The 25,506-nt window shown below is 42.0% G+C and overlaps 1 protein-coding gene across 1 annotated transcript in view; it reads right to left on the bottom strand.

Moving 5' to 3' along the window:
- The window catches only part of wdr43 (WD repeat domain 43), a 36,353-nt gene extending 15,620 nt beyond the window's left edge, over positions 1–20,733 (bottom strand). Inside the window, exons 1-14 of the mRNA XM_020489348.2 lie at positions 20,489–20,733; positions 17,743–17,877; positions 16,421–16,542; positions 14,042–14,162; positions 13,229–13,347; positions 12,822–12,924; positions 12,354–12,418; positions 10,336–10,495; positions 9,679–9,765; positions 9,311–9,430; positions 6,820–6,957; positions 4,510–4,628; positions 4,135–4,198; positions 3,599–3,712 (exon numbers count right to left, since the gene is read on the bottom strand). Coding sequence (XP_020344937.1) covers positions 3,599–3,712; positions 4,135–4,198; positions 4,510–4,628; positions 6,820–6,957; positions 9,311–9,430; positions 9,679–9,765; positions 10,336–10,495; positions 12,354–12,418; positions 12,822–12,924; positions 13,229–13,347; positions 14,042–14,162; positions 16,421–16,542; positions 17,743–17,877; positions 20,489–20,695 — 1,674 coding nt within the window. The 5' untranslated portion in view covers positions 20,696–20,733. The remainder of the gene's footprint in view (positions 1–3,598; positions 3,713–4,134; positions 4,199–4,509; positions 4,629–6,819; positions 6,958–9,310; positions 9,431–9,678; positions 9,766–10,335; positions 10,496–12,353; positions 12,419–12,821; positions 12,925–13,228; positions 13,348–14,041; positions 14,163–16,420; positions 16,543–17,742; positions 17,878–20,488) is intronic.
- Between the last annotated feature and the right edge of the window lie 4,773 nt (positions 20,734–25,506).

Below are 25,506 nucleotides of genomic sequence, written 5' to 3'. Positions count from 1 at the left end.
CATCTGGTTCTTGGTCACCTCCCTGATCTTGTCCGTTAACCCGATCGCGCAGTTTGGCCGGGCCACCAGTTCTAGCTAGAGTTTTGGTGGCTTCAAACTTCCATTTAAAAATTATGAGACCACTGATCTTGGGGACCTTGCAAGCTGCATACATTTTTTGGTACCCTTCCACAATCCTGTCTCGGAGCTTTACGGGCATTTCCTTACACCTCAGCATGTTTTTTTTCTCTTTGACAAGCACTGTCAACTGAAGCAGGTGTTAATTGGAACTACCCATTCCGGATCTGGGAGAATTGTCAACTACACTAATTAGCATAAGTCAAAATATTACTAGAAAATATTCATATTCATGAAATCACAAGTGAAATATAGTGAAAGAAAGCTTAGCATTTTGTTAATCACCCTGTCATCTCAGATTTTGAAATTATGCTTTACAGCCAAAGCAAGACAAGCGTTTGTGTAAGTTTATCGATAGCCTAGCATAGCATTATGTCCAGCTAGCAGCAGGAAGCTTGGTCACGAAAATCAGAAAAGCAATCAAATGAACCGTTTACCTTTTGATGTTTTCACTCACGAGACTCCCAGTTAGACAGCAAATGTAAGAGATATTTGAAAAACACTTAGGATTGATTATAAAAAAATGTTTGCCATGTTTGTCGACATTATGGATATAATTTGGAATTTGTCTGCGTTGTCGTGACCGCTATTTCCGGTGGATTCCTGGGCATAACGCACCAAACTAACGGAGGTTATTGGATATAAAAAATATCTTTATGGAACATTTGCTGTCTAACTGGGAGTCTCGTGAGTGAAAACATCAAAAGGTAAACGGTTCATTTGATTGCTTTTCTGATTTGTGACCAAGCTTCCTGATGCTAAGTGTACATCATCTTATGCTATCGATGAACGTAGACGCCTGTATTGCTTCCGCTGTAAAGCATAATTTCTAAATCTGAGACAGGGTGATTAATGCGAGTGCAGTGAAATGCTTGCACTTCTAGTTCAGACCATGAAGTAATATCTAACAAGTAATCTAACAAATTCACAACCACTACCTAATACACAGAAATGTAAGGGATGAATAAGAATATGTGCATATAAATATGGATGAGCGATGGCCGTGTGGCATAGGCAAGTAGATGGTACAGAGCAGTATATACACATGAGAAATGTAGGATATGTAAACATTAAAGTGGCGTTATTGAAAGTGATACCTTTATTTAAGTGGCCAGAGATCAGAGTCTGTTAGTGATGGCGTTTAACAGTCTCATGGCCTAAAAGCTTTTTCCAGTCTCTCGATCCCAGCTGTGATGCACCTGTACTGACCACCCCTTCTGGATGAACAGACAGTGGCTCGGGTGGTTGTTGTCCTTGATTCTTTTGACCTTCCTGTGACATCTTGTGCTGAAGGTGTCCTGGAAGGCAGGTAGTTTGCCCCCGGTGATACATTTTGCAGACCACACCACCCTCTGGAGAGCCTTGCGGTTGAGGGCGGTGCAGTTGCCGTACCAGGCGGTGATACAGCCCGACAGGATGCTCTTGATTGTGCATCTGTATAAGTTGGCAAGTGTTTCTGGTGACGTCGATGTGGATAGGGGGGTGTGCTCCCTCTGCTGTTTCCTGAAATCCACGATCATCTCATTTGTTGATGTTGAGTGAGGTTATTTTCCTGACACCACACTGAGGGCCCTCACCTCCTCCCTGTAGACCGTCTTGTCATTGTTGGTAATCAAGCCTACCACTGTGGTGTCTATAAACTTGATGATTTGAGTTGGAAGCGTGCATGGCCACGCAGTCATGGGTGAAGAGTGAGTACAGCAGAGGGCTGAGAACGCACCCTTGTGGGGCCCCAGTGTTGAGGATCAGCGGGGTGGAGATGTTGTTTCCTAACTTCACCACCTGTGAGGGTGCCCGTCAGAAAGTCCAGGACCCAGTTGCACAGGGCGGGTTCGAGACCCAGGGTCTCAAGCTTAATGAAGATTTGACGGTACTATGGTGTTAAAAGCTGAGCTGTAGTCAATGAATAGCACTCTTACATAGGTATTCCTCATGTCCAGATGGGATAGGGCAGAGTGCAGTGTGATGGTGATTGTATCATCTGTTGACTTATTGGGGCGATAAGTAAATTGGAGTGGGTCTAGGGTATCAGGTAGGGTGGAGGTGATCTGCTCCTTGACAAGTCTCTCAAAGCACTTCATGATGACAGGTGTGCAATGGGGTTAGTCAGTTCAGTTACCTTAGCTTTCTTGGGAAAAGGAACAATGGTGGCCACCTTAAAGCATGGAGGGACAACAGAATGGGATAGGAATTGATTGAATATGTCCATAAACACACCAGCTAGCTGGTCTGCACATGCTCTGAGGAACACGGCTGGGGATGCCATCTGCGCTGGCAGCCTTGCGAGGGTTAACAAGTTTAAATGTTTTATTCACGTCGGCCACGTAGGAGCCCACAGGCTTTGGTAGCGGACTGTGTCAGTGGCACTATTGTCCTCAATGCGAGCAAAGTGGTTTAATATGTCTGGGAGCAATACGATGTCGGCGACGGGGCTGGTTTTCTTTTTGTAATCCGCGATTGATTGTAGACCCTGCCTAATACGTCTCGTGTTTGAGCAGTTGAATTGCTACTCCACTTCGTCTACACTGACGCTTTGCTTGTCCGATTGCCTTGCGGAGAGGACAGCTACACTGTATTTCGGTCATGTTTCCAGTCATCTTGCCATGATTAAAAGCAGTGGTTCGCACTTTCACATGTGGCCATCATTCCACAGTTTCTGGTAAGGGAAGATTAATGGTCACAGAAGGAACAACATCTCCGATGCACTTGCTAATAAACCCGCTCACCGAGTCAGCGTATGCGTCAATGTTGTCTCAGGCTATCCGGAACACATTCCAGCCCACGTGACCGTGGCTGTACCAGCTCTAACATATCCCGAGTGAGCCATGTTTCCGTGAAACAATGTTACTATCTCTGATGTCTCTCTAGAAGGCAACTCTTGCCCTAATTTCATCCACCTTGTTATCTAGAGTTTGGCCCTTGGCGAGTAATATGCTCTGGATTAGGGGGTCTGAGTCTGACAAGTAGGCTGCTAAGTCTGCCTCTCCTGCAGTAGGCAGGTGGAGGTCCGAATAAAGTATTTCCTTCGGGAAAGACATGTTGGTAAGTTGTCATCGCTTTTATATCCAGTATCGCATCCCGGCTGTATGTAATAAAACTTGAAATTTCCTGAAAACCAGGGTTTGGTAGGGACAAAGGGCACATCAAACAGGGAAAGGCTCTCTTTTCACTGTTGCTGCACTATCAATGACCTGGCCATCAAAGGGTCAGTCACTTTTGATACAGGGTAGTAGTGGCTTCACTGTCTAATCATCTATCTCAAACAGTTTCACCAAACCCCTCCTCGAGTACCCCCAACCATTTCCACTTATTTGGGTTATTCCAGCATTAACGCACCTGAATGAACTGGTCAATCACAGCCCTTGAATAAGTGGGCCTAGTTTCGGGACCCATCTGTGTGTAGAGTAATGGGAATGGCACTGGCATTCAAATAATACATTTGTGAAAGATTAACTATTTTGCTACAACTGCTGAGACGTACCTGTGTCATGAGCAGATAGAGCTTGCCGTGCAGCTTGGTCAGCTTGTGGAACATCTTGACTCTACTCTCAATCATGTGGTACAGTACTCCCAGCTGAAACATCAGGTCTGGCAACTGGTACAGAGGATGTGAACACACATAAATGAGTATGCATGATGGCATTATTCCTTGGATTTGTTTAAATGAAGATTAAATGTTGGCCTGGTCATTCTGTCAATAACACTGAGTTCAACTAATTTCTCAAGAGCAAGGAATTCAAAGCTTAAAACTCAAGACTCAACTACCATATGCTTTGAGGGCTACTGGGATCTACCGGGGAACAGTGGGTTAACTGCCTTGCTCAAGGGCAGAAAGACAGATTGTACATTGTCGGCTCAAGTATTTGATCCAGCAACCTTTGTTACTGGCCCAACGCTGTAACCACTAGGCTACCTGCAGAGTGTAAGTGTATTGCTGCTATTCATTCTGCTGGTCAAGCCATGTTGTAGACCTGAAGCTTTAAGGCACTACACAAAGACACTCATAGATAAACTCACAGAGGCTAAGTAGGAGGTGTGCTGCATGAGAACCGCCTTGAGCCATCGCACCATCAGCACTGCCCTGTAGTACAAAGGGGAAGGGGAGTTAAGGGTGCAGATAGGTTCACTTTAGGCAACAAGATCTGGGGATTTAGAAATGACACCAATTGATTTGACTAAAACGGCTCAAAAGGTAATATTGATGTAAAGCTAAAGATAGTGAACAAAATGGGTATTACAGATTAATTCCTGACAACAACAAAAACATTTCTCAGCAAAAAATTGATACTCTTAATTTTAGCATCAATGTAGAGAAATATTAAAATTCATCATGCGAATGCTGATACTGAAATCTGACCATATCTGATAACAGATTCGACGGTGTTCACTTACGTGTATGGATGCCCTTGCATTCTCTTGGTGATCTCCTCCACCAATGGCAAGACGGCAGGGAGGGGTACCCGCGCAACTGTTTTCTTTATCAACATGTCCTTCCGGGTCTGAAACACTTTCTGTGGGGCGGAGGAGAGACCAATGACAGAAGAGACAAAGACTAATAGTTAGAAGTGTTAAGAATGTCAATTCTAAATTGATGTCACCTACAATAAAAGAGGCAGAGATGTCTTGGATCTTACTGTCCAGTAAACTATTAGGGTTTAAGGAATTGTTTTACAGTCAAACAAAGGATCATGTTACTTGATAAGGAATTTTAAAACATATACACATTTGAAAAAAAATGTGTGTTTGGCCTTACTGCGAAAAGCATTGAACAGACAGCACCCCCTCAATTTTTTGCCAATATCTGAGGGATAAGTCAGGACACCTTGGACATGTATTTAACCACTTATTTTGGTCACTAAACAGTGTCCATATACTGTATACTCCCATTAATGTTTGACTGGTACTGGGGGGCCTTCATAGCAGTCTTGTGGGAGTCCAAGAGGGTGTCTAATACCCAACTCCTCCGACCTCAGCTTAGTCTTCATGCTGCGTTAATTTGGGTGTCAGGGTGCTAGGGTCAGTCTGTATCTGGAGTATTTCTCCTGTCTTATCAGGTGTGAATTTAAGTATGCCCTGTAAATATTTTTATCTTGAGGAATTTTTCCTAGCCACCGTGCTTCTACGCCTGCATTGCTTGCGGTTTGTGGTTTTAGGCTGGGTTTCTGTACAGCACTGTGTGACATCAACTGATGTAAGAAAAGCTTTATAAATACATTTGATTGATTGAGCAGAACCACCAACATGTAGAGTAAAGGCCAAAAGCTTAAAACACTCATTCAAGGGTTCTTTCATTTTACTATGTTCTACATTGTAGAATAATCGTGAAGACATCAAAACTATGAAAACGCATACGGAATCATGTAGCTACCAAAAAAAGTTAAATAAAAATAAATGTTATATTTGAGATTCTTCATAGTAGACACCCTTTGCCTTGACAGCTTTGCACGGTTGGCATTCTCTCAACCAGCAACATGAGTGAGTCACCTGGATTGCATTTTAATTTACAGGTGTGCCTTCTTAAAAAGTTAATTTGTGGAATTTGACTTCTTAATGCGTTTGAGCCAATCAGTTGTGTTGTGACAAGGTAGGGGTGGTATACAGAAGATAGGGCAATTTGGTAAACGACCAAGTCCATATTATGTCAATAAAAGCTCATAAGCAAAGAGAAAACAGTCCATCATTACTTTAAGACATGAAGGTCAGCCAATTCGGGAAACAGTATGAATTTTGGTTTAGGTGCAGACACAAATACCATCAAGCGCTATGATGAAACTGGCTCTCATAAGGACTGCAACAGGAAAGACCCAGATACCTCTGCTGCAGACAAGTTCATTAGATATCAGCCTCAGAAATTGCAGCTCAAATAAATGCTTCAGTTAGTGAAATTGAAACTTTTGAAACTAAGTGGGTTAACTGCCTTGTTCATCTAGTTTGCACTTAGTGGGACTATCATTTTTTTTTTTAAACAGGACAATCACCCAACGTTAACACAACTGAGATGGTTTGGGATGTGATGGACCCCAGAGTGAAGGAAAAGCAGCTAACAAGTACTCAGCATGTGAGAACTGCTTCAAGACCATTGGAAAACATTCCAGGTGAAGCTGGTTGAGAGAAAACCAAGTGTGTGCTTCCGTTCGGAAGCTATAAACTCAGATCACTAGCTGACAGATGTATGGGAATTTAGTATTATGCTAATTAGACTTCCAATGACCCCAATCATACGTCCAAAGTTGTGTCAAAATGGCTTAAGGACAACAAAGTCAAGGTATTCAAGCGGCCATCAACAAGCCCTGACCTCAACCTACAGAAAAGTTGTGGGATGAAGTAAAAAAGCGTGTGAGCAAGAAGGCCTTACAAACCTGACTCAGTTACACCAGCTGTCAGGAGGAATGGGACAAAATTCACCCAACTTATTGTGGGAAGCTTGTGGAAGGCTACCCAAAACCCCGTTTGACCCAATGCTACCAAATACTAATTGAGTCTATGTAAACTTCTGACTCACTGGGAATGCGATGAAAGACATAAGCTGAAATAAATCACTATTATTCTGACATTTCACATCAGTAAAATAAAGTGGTGATCCTAACCGACCTGAGACTAAGATTAAATGTCAGGAACTGTGAAAAACTGAGTTTAAATGTAATTGGCTACGGTGTATGTAAACTTCGACTTCAACTGTATACAAAAAAAGGGAACACTCACATTGAGGATGTTGGCGTCCTTGCTCTCCAGGCCCTGCACCAGCAGCACCGCAAAGTTGTCGGTCTGTAGAGAAGGGGCCCCCTTGACAGCCTTTTCAGATGACATTTCAATCTTGCCCAGTCGCTCCTCTATAGACATCTGAAGAAGAAAAGGATGAGTAGCAGTGATGAGTTAACGTAGTTAAATGAGGGTGGCAACTTGGCAGCTGACAGATGAGGGAAGAGCAATACAGTATTGTTTTTGCTGTGCTACAATGTATTCACTCCCTTGACTGGATAAGGCACAGGACGGCGCTCAACCTTAAGCGAGTGGACAGAAACTTTAGCATGGTGTCGGATTGCATTTACTACTGAGAGTGTAACAATTCTACCATGCATGATGAAAGAAACTGGTCCTCAGTAGTGCAGTTGGTAGAGCATGGTGCTTGCAATGCTCTACCAACTGCACTACTGAGGACCAGTTTTATTAACTGGTCCTCAGAATTAACTGAAGTCTCATTCATTGACATTTTTACCAAGGAGATCATAGTGGCGCAATTAAAACATTTACAGTATTTTTCAATGCAGAAATTAGCATTGAAACGAGTCTTGTTGAATGATGACTTTATTAAGGATCCGCTCCTCAGTAAAGAGCACATGACAGCCTGCTTGGAGTTTGCCAGAAGACACTTAAAGGTGCAGATTCTCTGGTCTGATAAAACCAAGATTGAACTTGTTGGGCTGTGATGCTTGGCATTCTAGAGGAAATCTGGCACCATCCCTATGGTGAAGCATGGTGGCAGCATCATGCTGTGGGGGATGTTTTTCAGCAGAAGGGACTGGGAGATTAGTCGGGATCGAGGGGAAAAGATGAAGAGCAAAGTACCGAGATCCTTGATGAAAACCTGCTCAGGACCTCAGACTGGGGAAAAGGTTCACCTTCCAACAGGACAACGACCTGAAGCACACAGCCAAGACAATGCAGAAGTGGCTGTCTCGAAGTCTCCAGGAAGTGAGCCCGAGCAAACATCTCTGGAGAGACCAGCAAACAGTGCAGCAGCGCTCCCCATCCAACCTGACAGAGCTTGAGGGTCTGCAGAGAAGAATGGGAGAAACTCTCCAAATACAGGTGAGCCAAGCTTGTAGCGTCATACTCTTTGGCTGTAATCACTGCCAAAGGTGCTTCAACAAATTACTGAGTAAAGTGTCCGAATACTTTCCGAATGCACTGTATGTACGGCAGGACTAAATCTGAGAGATGGGTAGGAGCAAGTCCATGTAATGGTTTGTAGTATAACCTTAAATCAGCCCTATCCTGAACAGGAAGCAATCCCCGATCTCTTTCCAGGTGTTCTAACACATTTTTGTGTCTTTGAATCCCTACACCTGGTGTCATGAAGATGTTTTTTTTATATTTTTTTTACGGGGCCTTGTTTTGATAACCTTTAGTCAATGTTCTTCATGTTGTCAGTGAGTATTGTTTAGACAGGATGAACCGCCCCCACCTACCGTCAACCAATCATGTCAATACGGACCTATGCGGAGCCCTCCGCATGTGTACCCTCCTGCCTACGCCACTTCTATTTCTTAGGGCCCAAATACTGTTCATAACTTTTCAGACCTCTTGTTCGAGAGAATTTGCCGTTTTAACTTATGGATGGAATCTGTGGAATGTGCCCCGCAGATGTGTGAGCTCTGGAACAGGCATCCTATGTTAGGCAGTGTGCGACGCTGGGCTACTGATATTCCCTGGGGTTGTTTGGCAGGTAAAATATACTTGTAAGCGCAATGGCTGTCAACAGATGCATTCTTATTTGACAGTTAAGGACAGGACGCATCAGTTGTCACAAGATATTTTCGGAAGGTAGAAATGAATATGGAGAAAAAAATGATTGTGAATAAGCGATTCGTCATTTGAGTATTTTTCTGACCTCTGCATTTCGATTGGTTTGAGTATCTTAACCATTTGAATCGGCAACCGATACGTATCGGTGAATAGTTGCATCCTTAACATATTCCCTTAGACTGTTTTTATCCAAAGGGTCTTAGTAATGCGTGCATACATTTTACGCATGAATGATCCCATCAATTTAACCAACAAATGTTTTAACGAGGAACTGCTGTCAGGTGCAGATTTATCCTCGGTGATTAGTACAAATCACAATTCCTCAGGTGTTTGCATCTTTAGAATTTCTGAAAGTGAGGGTACATTTGGCACATAAACTTGCAAAGAGAAGCGATGGAGCTACTGTCCTGCTTCCGCTTCTCATTCTAGTACCTTCAACAGACGCCTACCCCCAAAACTTTATAGAGCATCTGACAATTACACAAGATTTAAGTTCTGGGTTTTTAGAGATGACTTCAAATATTCATCTTTAGTCAAGGTTTTTATTGCTATCGCCAACAAAGTTGAGGGGCAAGTTGGAGTGAGGTATTTTTGAGCAAGAAACACTCAGTGTTCAACCTTGAAAGGCCAAGTTGGTCTTGGTTGAGGTGTATGCAAGACAATATACCTCTTTGGCATCTGTGCCCTTTCTCTTCTCGGATCCCAGGGCTCCTTTGACCGGCGCTTGGTGACCGGGAAGCCCAGGGACGACAACTTTGCTCTTGGCATTAACTACTGGGGTTTTCACCTGTAACAAGAGAGTATGTCACCGTTTCCATTTTTACCAAACAAACCACTCAACTTCAATGACCCATTTCCCAATCAACATATACATTTTTTGAAAACAACAATGCAAGCTTTCAGGGATCAGGGGTGTGTTTAAACTCATGCTCTGATATTGTCACTCAATTGAGCAACGCAACAGTAACGTGCCATACCACTGGTTCAGTTGCTCAGAACAGTAAATAAAACTAAATTGCTGCCGCTGGGAATTACCTTGGAGACTGTGGTTTCCATGGTGAGGGAGAGGGTGGTGTGGACATCACGGGTCAGGCAAACATGTCTCTCTGCCGTGTTCACCTCCTTAAGGAGGGACAGTCAGTTACGGTAAAAATAATTTAAATATAAAGCACTATACATTTCTATAATTATATCTGCTGTGTTAAGTATTCACTCCTCCGTTGACTGGGTGAGGAACAGGACAGCACTTGCCGTGAGGAAGGAGTGAAACGATACTTCATTCTACTGACCGAGTAAGACAGAATGTCTGTGCGTAATGGCAGGAAGGGACAGGGGGATACCTAATTGTTGAACTGAACACATTCAATTGAAATCTGTCATCTGCATTTAACCCCACCACTCTGAACAGGAAGCATTTTGCAGAATATTCCGTAAGGTCTACCTACTCACATTTCGCCTCTAACCTAAATATTTGTGGCGAAGTGTACAAGCCAAATAAAAAACATTCCTTAAGTGTTAGCTGTATATTGAAAAGCCAATATGACGCTCAAGTCAGGGACATTGCTAGAGTTTTGTCATCAGCCTAGATTTAAAACCATTTATTAGCTAGAACATTTAACTGTGACAGTCATTTTTGAAAGGTTAGGATAATTGCACACTGGAGTAGACAACACATGTATGAATTCAACTCACCACTCTCTCCATGACAGGCTGCAAGTGGTTGCCGTAGGCCAGCAGCAAGCTGTGTGTGTCTGTAGTGAGGGCCGCAGCCAACAGGGGAACGGGAATGGGGCTGTCCTCCACCCCAGTCATCTGCACTGTACACAACGGGGACAGGGGCTTCTTACAGGGCCTACAGAGGAAACAATAATATTCATTAATGAACATGACATAGGTATCAAAGAAGTGTGCCATGTAATGTGTACCAATACTATAATTACAGAAGAGAAATGTATCAGTTGTCAGTACTATATAATATTTTATAAACACTGCACTGAAAATGTTAAATTAAGCTCGATCAATGAAAAACTCCCGCTGTGTGAATAATGTGGGCTCCCAAGTGGCGCAGCGGTCTAAGGCACTGCATCTCAGTGATAGAGGCTTCGCTACAGACACCCTGGTTCGAATCCAGGCTGCATCACAACCGGCCGTGATTGTGAATAGGGTGGCACACAAATGGCCCAGCGTTGTCGGGGTTTGGCGGTCATTGTAAATAAGAATTTGTTCTTAACTTCTTATGGCTGGGGGTGCTGTTTTCACATTCAGATGAAAAGCGTGCCCAGAAGCTAAGATCTATTATTAGCATATTTGGATAGAAAACACAGATTCTTAAACTGTTTGAATGTCTGTGAGTATAACAGAAATCATATGGCAGGCGAAAACCTGAGAAAAATCCAACCAGGAAGTGGGAAATCTGAGGTTTGTAGTTTTTCAAGTGATTGCCTTCCCAATATGAAGTGTAAATGGGGTCATATTGCACTTCCTAAGGCTTCCACTAGATGTCAAGTCTTTAGAAGCTTTCAGGCTTCTACTATGAAGGGGGAGCAAATAAGAGCTGTTTGAATCAGGTCTGGCAGAAAGCCATTAGTTTAGTCACTGAGCACGAGCTCTGTTCCTTTTCATTTCTAAAATGAAAGGAATTGTCCAGTTGAAACTTGAAGATTTATGATAAAAACATTCTAAAGATTGATTCTATACATCGTTTGACATGTTTCTACGAACTGTAATAGAACTCGTTTGACTTTGTCTCGACTTAGTGCTTAGTGACATAAATGGACTTAATCGAAACAAAACAAACATTTATTGTGGAACTGGGATTCCTGGGAGTGCATTCCAATGACCATCACAGGTGAGTGAATATTTAAAATGCTATTTCTGACTTTGGTTGACTCCAGAACATGGCGGATATCTGTTTGGTGGCTGAGCACTGTACTCAGATTATCGCATGGTGTGCTTTTGCCATATAGCTTCTTTGAAATCTGGCACAGCAGTTGTAGTAACCTCTTGAAAATAGGAGGCACTATTTTTATTTTGGGGAAAAATAACGTTCCCAAAGTAAATCGCCTATTTCTCAGGACCAGATGTTAGAAAATGCATATAATTGACAGCTTAGGATAGAAAACACTGAAGTTTCCAAAACTGTAAAAATATTGTCTGTGAGTATAACAGAACTGATATTGCAGGCGAAAGCCTAAGAAAAAAAATCCAATCAATCCGATAAATTTACATGATTGTCTTGCTTTGGCTGTAACACATAATTTCAAAATCTGAGATGACAGGGAGATTAACAAAAGGCTAAGCTGTGTTTGAATATATTTCACTTGTGATTTCATGAATATTTTCTAGTAATATTTTTGTCCGTTGCGTTATGCTAATTAGTGTCAGTTGATGACAATTCTCCCGGATCCGGGAGCGGTAGTTCCAAGACGTTATTAACTGACTTGCCTAGTTATAGGTTCAATTTAAAAAAAAAGTGTATTTAAATAAAGGTTTGGTCGCCACTTGATGGGATTCAAGAGTGATAGATTGTTCCCTTCACCCTACATCACTACTAAAATTGCCAATTGTTCCTCACTGAATAGAGATGACTGGGATGAACATGGACTCGTTCACTCTTCCCGTGCCATAAGACAGCGCCTTGCCCAGTGACAGGGTAATATTATGTGTTTGTAAATCAACTTGAACACGAGGATGAGGGTTTTTAAACTCACCCGTTCAAAAAATGCTCAAAGAGATGAAGCTGGCCGTCTTTACACACCACTGCTAGCCTCAACGCCTAAGAGAAGGAGAAATTGGATTAGGCATGCGTCTCAGCGGTCCAGTCCCAAATCAGCCCCCACAACATTAGCTTGGACAACCTGCACATCCAGTTATTAAGGAATGTCTTGAACCAAGGGAGGCACAAGAGACCAAGCTTGGTCAACCCCCCCCCCCCTCTAACAAATGACCGGGTCAATGGTCCCCTTAGATATCATCTTAGTCATTTGGCAAGGTCACACCGTGCTGACAATGGGAGAGATTCAGACAGCGAGACAAAACGAGAGCCTTCCACAACTAGTGCTCCTAAGCGCGACACTGTTTTTCCACTGGGGAATGTTTGGCTAACTTCAGCTGGCACTTGTTTAGGCAAAACTGGCACCCTACTCCAAATAACCTCCAGTGAAGCACAGCCATCTCACCTCTTCCTTGCTGTTGGAGGTGAAGAGGTCTATGTGGTGAGGCTCGTCAGTCAGGTTGAAGGACACCACTGAGTTCTTGTCCTTGCCGTCCTCCCGGACTTGCCTAAGGGGTGGACAGACATGAATATGTAGCGTATACACAGCACAAGAGTCAGCCCAAAGACAAGCCAGTTGGCTTTGCTTCGTTCATTTAACTTTGAGTTCTTGATAGCAAGTGAACACTAGATATCAAAACACTTGTTCTTTATTCAATCAGGCTGTCAAGACAAATGACAAGTCTGCTTATTTTTTTTGTAAGGGAGTATTTTGTAAGAAACTGACATGACACTTCATATCACATGCAACACAAAACAACCCCTGTGTATTGTGGGTCTATTGGGAGAAGCGCTGTGGCGTTCATTACTAACCACACGCTGAGGAGTCTGTCGTGGGCTGCGCCGGAGAGGAAGTAGAGGCCGTCACTATCCGGGGGGCGTGTGGTGGCGAAGCGCAGGGTCGTCACCGCTGTGGAGTGACCTGTGAACTTCTGATGTAGGAGGGAGAAAACAGGCAGGAGGTGTAAGTTTGGAGAAAACATCTTGATCCAAAGACAGGGGAATCTGAGGTAATCACTGAACTGGCTCATGTTCATTAGGGCACACAATGAAAAAGGCGAGGAAGAGGTGGTCCTCTTGTTGGCAGTGTCCAGGTACTACACCTGAGCCGCTTCCTTTTTTCATCCATTTGGTGACAACTTAACACGACCCAATTACTTATGCTGGTGGATCTGTTTGAATTTGACTGTTACGAGGGTGTAAATGCATCTGCTACATGGAAATATAAGTGTAAGGACCTTAGGCCTGTCAGCTATCCTGCATAATAGCGTGACGAATTCATGTGAGTGTCTGCCACGTAACTGCTGCATATGCGGTCTGGGCAAGGCCCACTTACTAAAAGCAAAATGTATGCTTGATCATAAAATGTGTTCCGAGGCTTTGTATGGAGGGTGTGAGGTCAAATCAAGCTCATAACCCCACGGCTGAGTGCCTCAAATTTTGTAACAATGCAGAGGGCTCCATATTGACATGATTGGTTGACACTAAGTGTGGACGGGAGGTCCTGTATAAACACGCTTCCTTGACAAGTGGTGGTAGGAACGCCCTGACATCTGCAGAGGCCGTATGACCGTAAATGATGCATGGCCAATGCAGACATCAGATTGACCAAGCAGTGCCTTTTACCCGGTACACCTCCTTGGTCTCGAGGTCCCACATCTTGATGGTATGTCCCGCTGAGAGCAGCAGCTTGCCATCCGGACTCACACACAGACTGGTCACTGGGGCACGATCAGCCTTCCACTTACTGTGGGGAAGAAAAAATTATGGGCCTTCTGTAAAATAGAGGAAGAAATCCAAAATTCCAATTCCACTTTCACTCATGTCCAAACATTTTCTTAAACATTTTTACAGTGCGGGGGGAAAATATCCGATGAATGAAACTTGGGCCAATCTCAGATCGATTGTCTGGGGCCAAGTTGACCTACCCTTTCATGCAAGAATGTCAACACCATTTTGCTTTGCGGGAAAGAGGATCATATGTACATTTAACAGAGTTAATCCAATTACAATCCCCTTGCTTAAGGGGTCTGGGGTCCTCCCCAGGATCTGAGCTCAGTTCTGGTGACTTTTTAGAGGGACATTCATTCTACTCCCAACTGAATGAAAATGTAACACTGACACCATGTAAAATACAATTTCCACCCCCCCAAAAATGACTAATAACAATGACTTTCAACATATTGGACCATGCATATAGCCTATAAAGTCTATATCAGGGGTATTTAACACTTACCCTACGAGGCCCGGAACCTTCTGATTTTGGGTTCTACCTGATTTTTAGATGAACTAACTTCTTAGTAATGACTCGGGACGTCGGTTTTGATACGAAAGCTTATTTTAGTAAGAATACTTGTTTACGTTACATTTAACAACAATTGTTTTGGTACAGAGCAATGCAGGTAAGATGCTGTCGGAAAGTCAGCCACAATCACTCAACACCTGCACATAATTGCCGCGTTATCACTCATTCCTCTCGAATGGCATTCTGGGACTTGCAGACAAAAAGCGTAATTCAACACAACCCAACACAATTACATAAGCAAATAAATCTAAAGAAATATCTCAAATATCTCAGCTCAAAGAATAAACTTAACCATTAACTCTAACACATTAAAGTTACAACACTAATAATTAATTGACCTGGTATCCCAGATCTAAAATCAGTCCCTGATTAAAGAGTTGGGATGAAAAAAAAGCTGTGGAACTGGCTTCAGGGCCCAGAGTTGAATATGAGGGTCGAAAGCAGGGCTCTCCCACAGTTACTGGAGAGCTACCCTCGTGTGGCTTCACTCCAACCATAGTTGTAACTAACCCGATTCATCTTATAGACCAGCTAATTAATAGAACCACGTGCACTAGATTAGGGTTGGAATGAAAACCCACAGGATAGTAGTGCTCCAGGAACAGTTGGAGAGCACTGGTCTATATTAATAAATGTCCTATAAGCAATAAGAATCATCAACTGTAACCCAACTGATGCAGAATAGTGGCTATAAAATATACTGCATTTTCCCATTGACACAACATCCCGATTGTTATTACTATACATTAATAATTATATACTTATTTTGATCTAATACATGTTTCCCTCCCTATGGCTCTTGAAACTTGAATGCACCCCGAGAAGAATATTTCTCACAGAACACACAATAAGGCAAATAGTTAAATTGGTAAACTATTTTGCTATGGGGTTGTCGGATTTGGTTAACATTACATGGCAAAGAAAGGCAACACTAGGCATTGAATTACTTTGCAAGTTGCTAGAGTAGGCTACACACAGTTGAGCGAAGCGGTGGTGGGCATTTTAATTCCCTTCATCTGAACATTGGCGTGTCAGCAACAATTGTGCATGTCAGTTCAGCGCACACAACAATACACAAAAACAAGAATTCATTTGGGAATATATTTAGAACAGACATGCTTCTGTTTTAGGATGCATGTAATTACAACACACACACACACCCCCCCCCCCCCCAGAGATTTGTATTGCAGATATACACTGACCTCTATACTTTCCACCAAATTCCATCTGACAAGTGTGTGAGCATGAGTAGGACCTCATCTGCCAAAAGACACTATATAGCAATGAGTGGCCTAATTGGTCAACAATAATTAATCCTGACAATACTGCTGAGACCATGTAAGCTTATGCACTACAAGACTTCAATCAGCAACCAGTGAAGTTAAGTTTTAACCGGGTCAAAAAGCTTGTGTGGTAGGACCACCATTTTCTATCGAAATTATCCTGCGCCTGAGCAGTTATGCCAAGGCTCATGCAAGCCTGGCTACCTACTTAAATGTAAATCAGGTTGAAGCGCCAGACTTGAAATGTACATTGGATTGTGAATGTAACACATTCCTACAGCGAGACAAATCCGGAGTAAAACCGACCTTTCATCACCACAAAAGGGGTTACTTCTGAGCCATGGAGGACTGTCGCAGAGACAACCCTTTTTTTGGTTTAAACCAGTTTTATTTGATTTCCCCACCACCGGTACCCACCAGCGCGCCTTGCCCGTCTGTAGGTCCCACTCTACGATGTGTGTGTCGTCTGAGCCACTGTACAGCAGGCAGTCCTCAGGGTGCCACTGCACACAGTTCACCACACCACTGTGACTTCCATCCTGGGAAAGAGCAGATAAACAATATTCTTTGATAGTGTGATAGAACATTGAGAAAAATTATTCATAGGGTTCACAATTGGAATAAAAACAGTACCAGATGTTACACAAACTTCATGGTATCCGATATGCACGATTGAGGATAAGAATATTGTGAAATGACATGTCACTGCAGCATATTATAGAACATAGAATAAAGTACTAGGCTTGGGTAGCATACCATATATCGGGCATTTAGAAAAAGCCACAGGATGGTTTAACCTCTAGTGACTCCCCATCCCGCATGAGGGAGCGTAATCATCGACTGACACTAATTAGCATAACGCAACGGACAAATATTCCTAGAAAATATTCCTATGGTTTAAGTTTAATAAATGTGAATATTTGTAGTTAATTTTTAGGTAAATACCTGCAGTGCAATATGTTAGGAGATAAACACAATGTTCTTCATTTCACCTGTCACATTATGAAGATTACAGTCAAGGGGTGTTTGTTTACAATCACAACTAGAGTCGGGAGCCTTGTGAGTCACTCACTGTTGAACAGCAACAGGTGATCTAATTACAGCATGGAATTCACAACTAAATGTTTGCAAGCTACATAGTTCACAAATACTAAGTTAAGTGTCTAAAATGTGCTAAATGCTCTGCAGTTGTGCATTTGGTTAGCCAATTTTGTAGATCGTTACCTAGCTATGGGGTTAGCTTCTCCCAAAATGAAGCATTCACTCGGTAACAGCAGAGAAAACCTTGCTGGATTAAGATCCCTACCAGCTAATATTTGTTATGTGCATTCAGGAAACTAGCATTTTTGTTACTTTTAGTTTAGGTCAGAAACCGTACAAAATGTTAGCAATGCGTTCATTGGCATTTAACATTCTCTATGGGATTTTAGCATTGCTAACATGTCAGATTACAGAGTATAAGTATGGATTGAAAACAGCACCCCTTGTGTTCAGTGGCGGTGTTACCAAATATCCCAGTGTGGAACAAGGTCAATAAGGTCAGTATGAAGTTATGACAATCTGGTCACTGCCCAAACCTATAAAGTAACACTTCCAACCATAAGGAAAACAGTCTTCTATTATGCAGGCAACATGTTTTATTTTACTAGTCAATTTGGTCTAATAGAAGTTCTCAATTGTATGATTTTTGGTACATCCCCAAATGGTCAGAGACAGTGGCGCCACATCCCACTCCTTACCAGTGTACAGTGCAGTGCTCCTTTCACTGTGCTGTAGATGATAACGCTGCCCGCAGCCGTGCCCAGAGCCAACAGGTCCACCTGATTCTCCACCTGTCCTGCCTCAGATTTCCTTTTCTTCCGCTGAGGTCCCTCCTGTAGTACAAATACTCAGTCAATATTAACTATTAAATTCACTTTTTTAACAAACTGATAAAACTAGGGACACCGTTCATTTTCCTTTGTGCAACACCTGAGCTGTTTTGCTAGTCATGTAACCAGAGGCATTTAGATTGTTGAGTGACTTTGGGTAGAAACTACCCCCGTATCTGCGCATTAGAAATGTTGATGAGTATACGAGAAGCTCTGGTTCTAAGTCCCATTAAAAAAAATACATTTGTTATTTACAAAATAGGCAATTTAGCAGAGCAACCACCTAAATGTACTCCTTTTATTAAAGTACATACAGGTACAAATATAAATGTGCACGCAACTAAGAAAATAAAAAGCTTTCGGTGCTTCCAATGTATTGAGCCATTGTAGATTCTGACCAACCTCTCACTCAACGTCAACAAAACAAAGGAGATGATCGTGGACGTCAGGAAACAGCAGAGGGAGCACACCCCTATCCACATCAAAGGTGGAAAGTTAAGTTCCTCGGCGTACACATCACGGACAAACTGAAAAGGTCCACCCACACAGACATTCTCGTAAAGAAGGCGCAACATCGCCTCAACCTCGGGACACTGAAGGAATTTGGCAGCAGGTAGCCTAATGGTTATATTGTTGGGCCAGTAACCGAAAGGTTGCGAGATCAAATCCCCGAGCTGACAACGTAAGCCAATATAGTTCTGCCCTTGAACAAGGCAGTTAACAACCTTCATTGTAAATAAGAATTTGTTCTTAACTGACTTGCCAAGTTAAATAAAAGGTTGAATAAAAAAATGCAACATTTAAAAACCCTGACAAACTTCCTGTATCACAGCCTGGTATGGCAACTGCACCACCCTCAATCGCAAAGCTCTCCAGCGGGTGGTGCGGTCTGCACAACACATCACCAGGGTCAAACTACCTGCCCTCCATGACACCCACAGCACCTGATGTCACAGGAAGGCCAAAAAGATCAAGGACAACAACCACCCAAGCCACTGCCTGTTCACCCCGCTCCCATCCAGATGGCCAGGCCAGTACAGGTGCATCAAAGCTGGGAACAGCGAGACTGAAAAAAAGCTTCTATAGCAGGGAAATGAGCCATCACTAACTGCTGCCTACTTTGAAACCTAATCACTACTCACTTTAATAAATGTATCACAAATCACTTTAAAACAAAGCCGCATTAATAATGTTTACATATCGTGTATTACATGTATATACTGTATTTTATACCATCTACTGCACTATGCCTATGCAGCTCAGCCATCGCTCATCCATATACTTATACGTACATTTTCTCATTCACCCCTTTATATTTGTCTGTATTAGATAGTTGTTAGGGTGCCGAAACGTCCTTTTTCGGTTGCTTGTAAATTTGTATCTATACCTTTTTTTTAAGTACATGTCAGTTGTAACAGGAGTAAATGATGATAGTTGCTCAGGGAAATTCCATATATGGTGAGTATCAAACTTATTTTGACATTGAAGGCTTGCGGAGCTGTCAAATGGAAGTTTGAGTCGGAGCTTCCTGGGTGTTGGGAGCCATGAAATACTCATCGTCGACAATGCTTACAGGTAACCCTTGCATTGACAGGAAGCCGAAATCATATTAACTAGACCACAAAAGGCAACTGCAAAATCACTAAGTTCTCAAAACGGTTTCTTATTGTGACACTAAATACCATGTCACTTGAATAGCCACCCCCCTACTTAACACCTGTTTTACTTTAAACGTGTAGCTGTCTAGATTCATACTAAAGGGAGTAAGGATAAATAGATTGTCGTGGAAAGTGTCCCTTGTCAGAACGCCTCGATTTAAAGTGATTTCCGTAGCAGGTAAGGCGAGAGTTTTCGATAACCCTACCCCTTTTCCTAACTTCAACCGGTTTCCTAACCTGCCACGTTATTTATCCTAACCTGGTGCTTAAATTATCCTAACCTACTACGAAAAAGCACTTCGGCATCGAAGTGGCGTGAAGTGTTTCCCATCTGACACGTATATGAAACGATAGCTAAAAAGTTAAAGGTGGGTAAACGTGGTCGAGACAAAACGCATTACTGTGGTCAAATTCAATGACATAAAAAATATGACAAAGCAAATAACTCCGCAGTCGTGCATTGTTGTTATACGTTAGAGGGGTACGAAAAATAACGTTACAAAATTGGATTTGGAAATCCAAATCTGCGTCACATGGTGAATAGGTAGCTAACGTTAGCTAGCTGTTCAAAATTAGCTAGCTAACCCTTTACGGTTGGCTATTTACATTTGTATTAGTATTCGAAAAGCAACTGTCCTTATTATCTGTATTTTTTTGACTTATTAGTCGTTCTTAGTCTGAATTAAGACACATTCAAAGAACTCGTGGCAATTTGGGGCTACCACCATGTGCAACTAACATGTGCGTCCTGCAGGACAGGAGCTAACGTTAGTTTCAACAAGCTAAGCGTGGCAAATACAATACAACACACCACACAACAGCATTGTAAACGACTTAAGATATAATTCCATCACAAGTAGATATAATAACGTAAGTCTAAATGCATTTGATTAAAGTTATCAGAAAGTTGTTTTACTAGCAGGAACGCCTGGGCCTACGCCTCCCCCGACACATACCTTGGCCTTTCGGCATGGTCCCCAAGATATGCAGGTACAAGTGGCACTCAAGTGTGCTGAAGGCACGTACTCTTGATTAAGTGTTTTAATATCTGTGTTCCAAATACGAAGTCTGCCATCCTGAGCACATAAAGCAAGGTATTGACGTGACTTTGGAGAGAAAACACAGGGTAGCCCCAAAGAAGAACTACCTCCAACAGCCGCCATTATTGAACCAATGTCTGCGTGGATTGCCAAGAACCACGTGTTTATTGCCCACAGAGCAGGCGCGTTGGTGCATCAGTTGGAGACTTTTCATTGGTTAGTGTGAGATTTTTGGGGCGTGGTTAGAATTATGTGTGAAAATGGGAGGAGATGTAATTCAATGACGAAGAAAGAGTACAAGCTGTGTTCGAATACCCACACTAATATACTGTATACGACATACTTAATGAGTTCATTTTAGTAAAATAACGGTATCCTTTCAGTTGAGCATACTAGCGCCTACGCCTTTCTACCGGAAATGGATGCTGTTGCTATGCAACCTCTTACCGTCATAACAAATTACTAGCTAGATATTTTACGTATGTTCGTAAATTCAATCTGGGGTGCCAGAGTGCGCTCTGGGCGTTCATAAATTCAGAGCGTTTCCCCCCTGGAGCGTTCAGAGCGCACACTGGACGCTCTGGCGGAGGAGTAGGAGGGATCCGAGCATTCTGACCATCACAACAAGCTAAATGGTTAGCTACGTCGACACAAATGATTGAGATGTTCTATGACAATTTTACTGGTCCTATCAGAGCTGGATAGGCTGTTTTCATGTTATCCAGAGCGTTGGTGACTGTAACTGTGCTGCGGGCAAAAATGTAATTCGTTTTTTCCCCCTAAATTTACTGACACCGGACATATTCAACTGGTGTTGAGCATTCGTAAATTCGTCAGTTATGCTGCGTTCTGGCACACAGAGATTTATGTCCATTGAGAACGCACTTTACCTTTTAGATATAATTTTTTACATATGTAAGAGTGACTTGAATAATAAAGCTAAACGTTGGGTAGTTCGTTAGAAATCATACAGTTAATATACTGGCAAGTTCGATGTATTAGTAACCAGCTAACGTTAGGTAACTATGTTACGTAGCTAGCTAACATACCGGTACCTAGTACTGCTGTAATGATGATCTATGTGGTGTGTAAGGTTAGCGAAATCAAAAAAATTGTCAGCCAGTGTAGCTAAAGTCTCTGAAAAATCATTACTTTATTACATTGCTCAACATGTCATAATTAGTTAAAGCAATGAATTTGTATCCGCTCTCGTTGGTCACACTTCGGCTACATGTTTTCCGACATTTTCTACAAATCTGAAAACGTTGAAGCCACGCCCATTTTCTGAAGAACTGCTTATTGGGCCCAAAAAGAACGGAAATAGTGTCCACTACTTAGTATACTTCGGTAGCATTCCAAACACTTAGGACACCCGCTCCCCTCGGACCTCAAATTAAGTCGACACTTCTGATGACGTACCATGACGTCTGACGAGCATACACTTGCAGGACAAGTGTGGAACACCGTGTGCTTTATGTATTGATTTGTTGTTAATTTAAAAAAAATAAAAAAATAAAAATAAATAAAAAAAAGTGTGGAACACCGTTTGGATTTTTGCATGTCAAAAGAGATACGTCAAATCGTGTTATTTGACCTACCAAATAAGCTTGTTGACCAATCAGGACCTGAATATGACTGTACGTCACATACATTTAACGCATTCATAAATGTTTTACGTAGTTATTACTCATTGATTACACTTTCACTCATATTTCATATGTCACAACGATTCATCAATATGTATGCTATGATGCTGGTAAACGCGCACCTACAGCGCTGGTCATAAAAAAAAGCTAGCTAGTTCATGATGCAAACCATGTTCTACCGCAAAAAACATAGCACGACAATCTGTTTCAGTAGCTATAGCTACCTAGGTGTCATCTAAAATAACTCTAATATTCTTATTTGATCACTGGTGGTCAGACCCATCTATGTGAAGCTAGCCACAATAAGGATTAGCCACAACAATGGACTTTGCGGCTAGCCGTCAAAATAAGTGTCATTGACAGTGATGCAAATTAATACAAATTGTAGAATTATGACATAATTGATCATGCTGAACGAGGTTGAATTGTTATATAAAATCAACAAGACAATTTGTTAATTTGACAAAAATCTGTTGAAATCACACTGGATGTATTAGACTTTAGAATTGCATGAGGGGCATACTTATTTCACTGTACAGTATTTGTATTCATTAAGAAAAAAATATATATATATATATATACAGTGCCTTGAGAAAGTATTCGGCCCTCTTGAACTTTGCGACCTTTTGCCACATTTCAGGCTTCAAACATAAAGATATAAAACTGTATTTTTTTGTGAAGAATCAACAACAAGTGGGACACAATCATGAAGTGGAACGACATTTATTGGATATTTCAAACTTTTTTAACAAATTAAAAACTGAAAATTGGGCGTGCAAAATTATTCGGCCCCTTTACTTTCAGTGCAGCAAACTCTCTCCAGAAGTTCAGTGAGGATCTCTGAATGATCCAATGTTGACCTAAATGACTAATGATGATAAATACAATCCACCAATCCATCAAGTCTTCGTATAAATGCACCTGCACTGTGATAGTCTCAGAGGTCCATTAAAAGCGCAGAGAGCATCATGAAGAACAAGGAACACACCAGGCAGGTCCGAGATACTGTTGTGAAGAAGTTTAAAGCCGGATTTGGATACAAAAAGATTTCCCAAGCTTTAAACATCCCAAGGAGCACTGTGCAAGCGATAATATTGAAATGGAAGGAGTATCAGACCACTGCAAATCTACCAAGACCTGGCCGTCCCTCTAAACCTTCAGCTCATACAAGGAGAAGACTGATCAGAGATGCAGCCAAGAGGCCCATGATCACTCTGGATGAACTGCAGAGATCTACAGCTGAGGTGGGAGACTCTGTCCATAGGACAACAATCAGTCGTATATTGCACAAATCTGGCCTTTATGGAAGAGTGGCAAGAAGAAAGCCATTTCTTAAAGATATCCATAAAAAGTGTCGTTTAAAGTTTGCCACAAGCCACCTGGGAGACACACCAAACATGTGGAAGAAGGTGCTCTGGTCAGATGAAACCAAAATTGAACTTTTTGGCAACAATGCAAAACGTTATGTTTGGCGTAAAAGCAACACAGCTCATCACCCTGAACACACCATCCCCACTGTCAAACATGGTGGTGGCAGCATCATGGTTTGGGCCTGCTTTTCTTCAGCAGGGACAGGGAAGATGGTTAAAATTGATGGGAAGATGGATGGAGCCAAATACAGGACCATTCTGGAAGAAAACCTGATGGAGTCTGCAAAAGACCTGAGACTGGGACGGAGATTTGTCTTCCAACAAGACAATGATCCAAAACATAAAGCAAAATCTACAATGGAATGGTTCAAAAATAAACATATCCAGGTGTTAGAATGGCCAAGTCAAAGTCCAGACCTGAATCCAATCGAGAATCTGTGGAATGAACTGAAAACTGCTGTTCACAAATGCTCTCCATCCAACCTCACTGAGCTCGAGCTGTTTTGCAAGGAGGAATGGGAAAAAAATTCAGTCTCTCGATGTGCAAAACTGATAGAGACATACCCCAAGCGACTTACAGCTGTAATCGCAGCAAAAGGTGGCGCTACAAAGTATTAACTTAAGGGGGCTGAATAATTTTGCACGCCCAATTTTAAAGTTTTTGATTTGTTAAAAAAGTTTGAAATATCCAATAAATGTCGTTCCACTTCATGATTGTGTCCCACTTGTTGTTGATTCTTCACAAATAATACAGTTTTATATCTTTATGTTTGAAGCCTGAAATGTGGCAAAAGGTCGCAAAGTTCAAGGGGGCCGAATACTTTCGCAAGGCACTGTATATATAACCTTTATTTAACTAGGCAAGTCAGTTAAGAACAAATTCTTATTTACAATGAAGGCCTAGGAACAGTGGGTTAACTGCCTTGTTCAGTGGCAGAACAACAGATTTCTCTTTACCTTGGCAGCTTGGGGATTCGATCTAGCAGCCATTATGTTACTGGCCCAACACTGTAACCACGAGCCTAACCTATGGATTGTGGATCAATGACATGGGGTATCAGTCTACTCAGTGACACCCAGAGAACATTAGTGTTGTAGCTCTTATTGTGGGACTCTGAAAGAACTGTGAATTGAGCCACATTTATTGTCAACCTATGTGTATTGAACACAATTCCAAAGGAAAAACAATACTGCGTAGATGTTTTGGAGTCTGATAACTCTGAGGAGGACTTTGGGAAAAAATATCTTGGGTATTGAGTAGACTGATAACGCATTTCATTGATCCCCAATTCTTAGGTAAAGCTGTACAGTGCAATATGAATGTCAATACACACAATAGGCTGACTCGGGAGGTGCTTTCATACAGTCACAGTCCGCGATAAGAGCTACACCTCTAATATTTGTTAAACTCTACTCAGTTGTGTTCTTCTTCACATTCCAACCTTGTTTAACATTATCTAAACTAAATATGACATGATTCCACCATTTGTAACCGTCTGCATCACTTTCAAATAGGTACTTTTATTTTGAAGGCAAACAGCAAATCCCAATATTGTGCCTATTCGTTATTGTGGCAAGCTTCTTAACACATAACCCTGTCTGGTCGAGCATCATGAAGCTAGCTGGCTGCTTATAACGTTAGTATTGGGTAACAGGGTTTAGTAGCTGGCTAGCTATTTATTTTCATGAATTGAAGTTTTCAATTTTAATAGGCTTACCTAGTTAATACCAGAAGTTGCAGTCCAACACAACATTCTAGAATTAAACTGTGTTATTTAGCTTATTTAATGTGTCAAATAGTGTTATTCAATGTGTATCTTTTTTGACACGCAACGACCCAAACAGCGTTCCATAGACAAGGAGCGAGGGAGGAATGTGGGTGCTCAAGATGGCTGCATGAGACAGTGTAACATTTCAT

Source organism: Oncorhynchus kisutch, linkage group LG8 (genome assembly GCF_002021735.2).
Source record: "Oncorhynchus kisutch isolate 150728-3 linkage group LG8, Okis_V2, whole genome shotgun sequence".
In the NCBI taxonomy this organism is placed as follows: Eukaryota; Metazoa; Chordata; class Actinopteri; order Salmoniformes; family Salmonidae; genus Oncorhynchus; species Oncorhynchus kisutch.
Note: the sequence above shows the minus strand (reverse complement) of the source record. Positions and strands in the feature narration are given on the sequence as shown.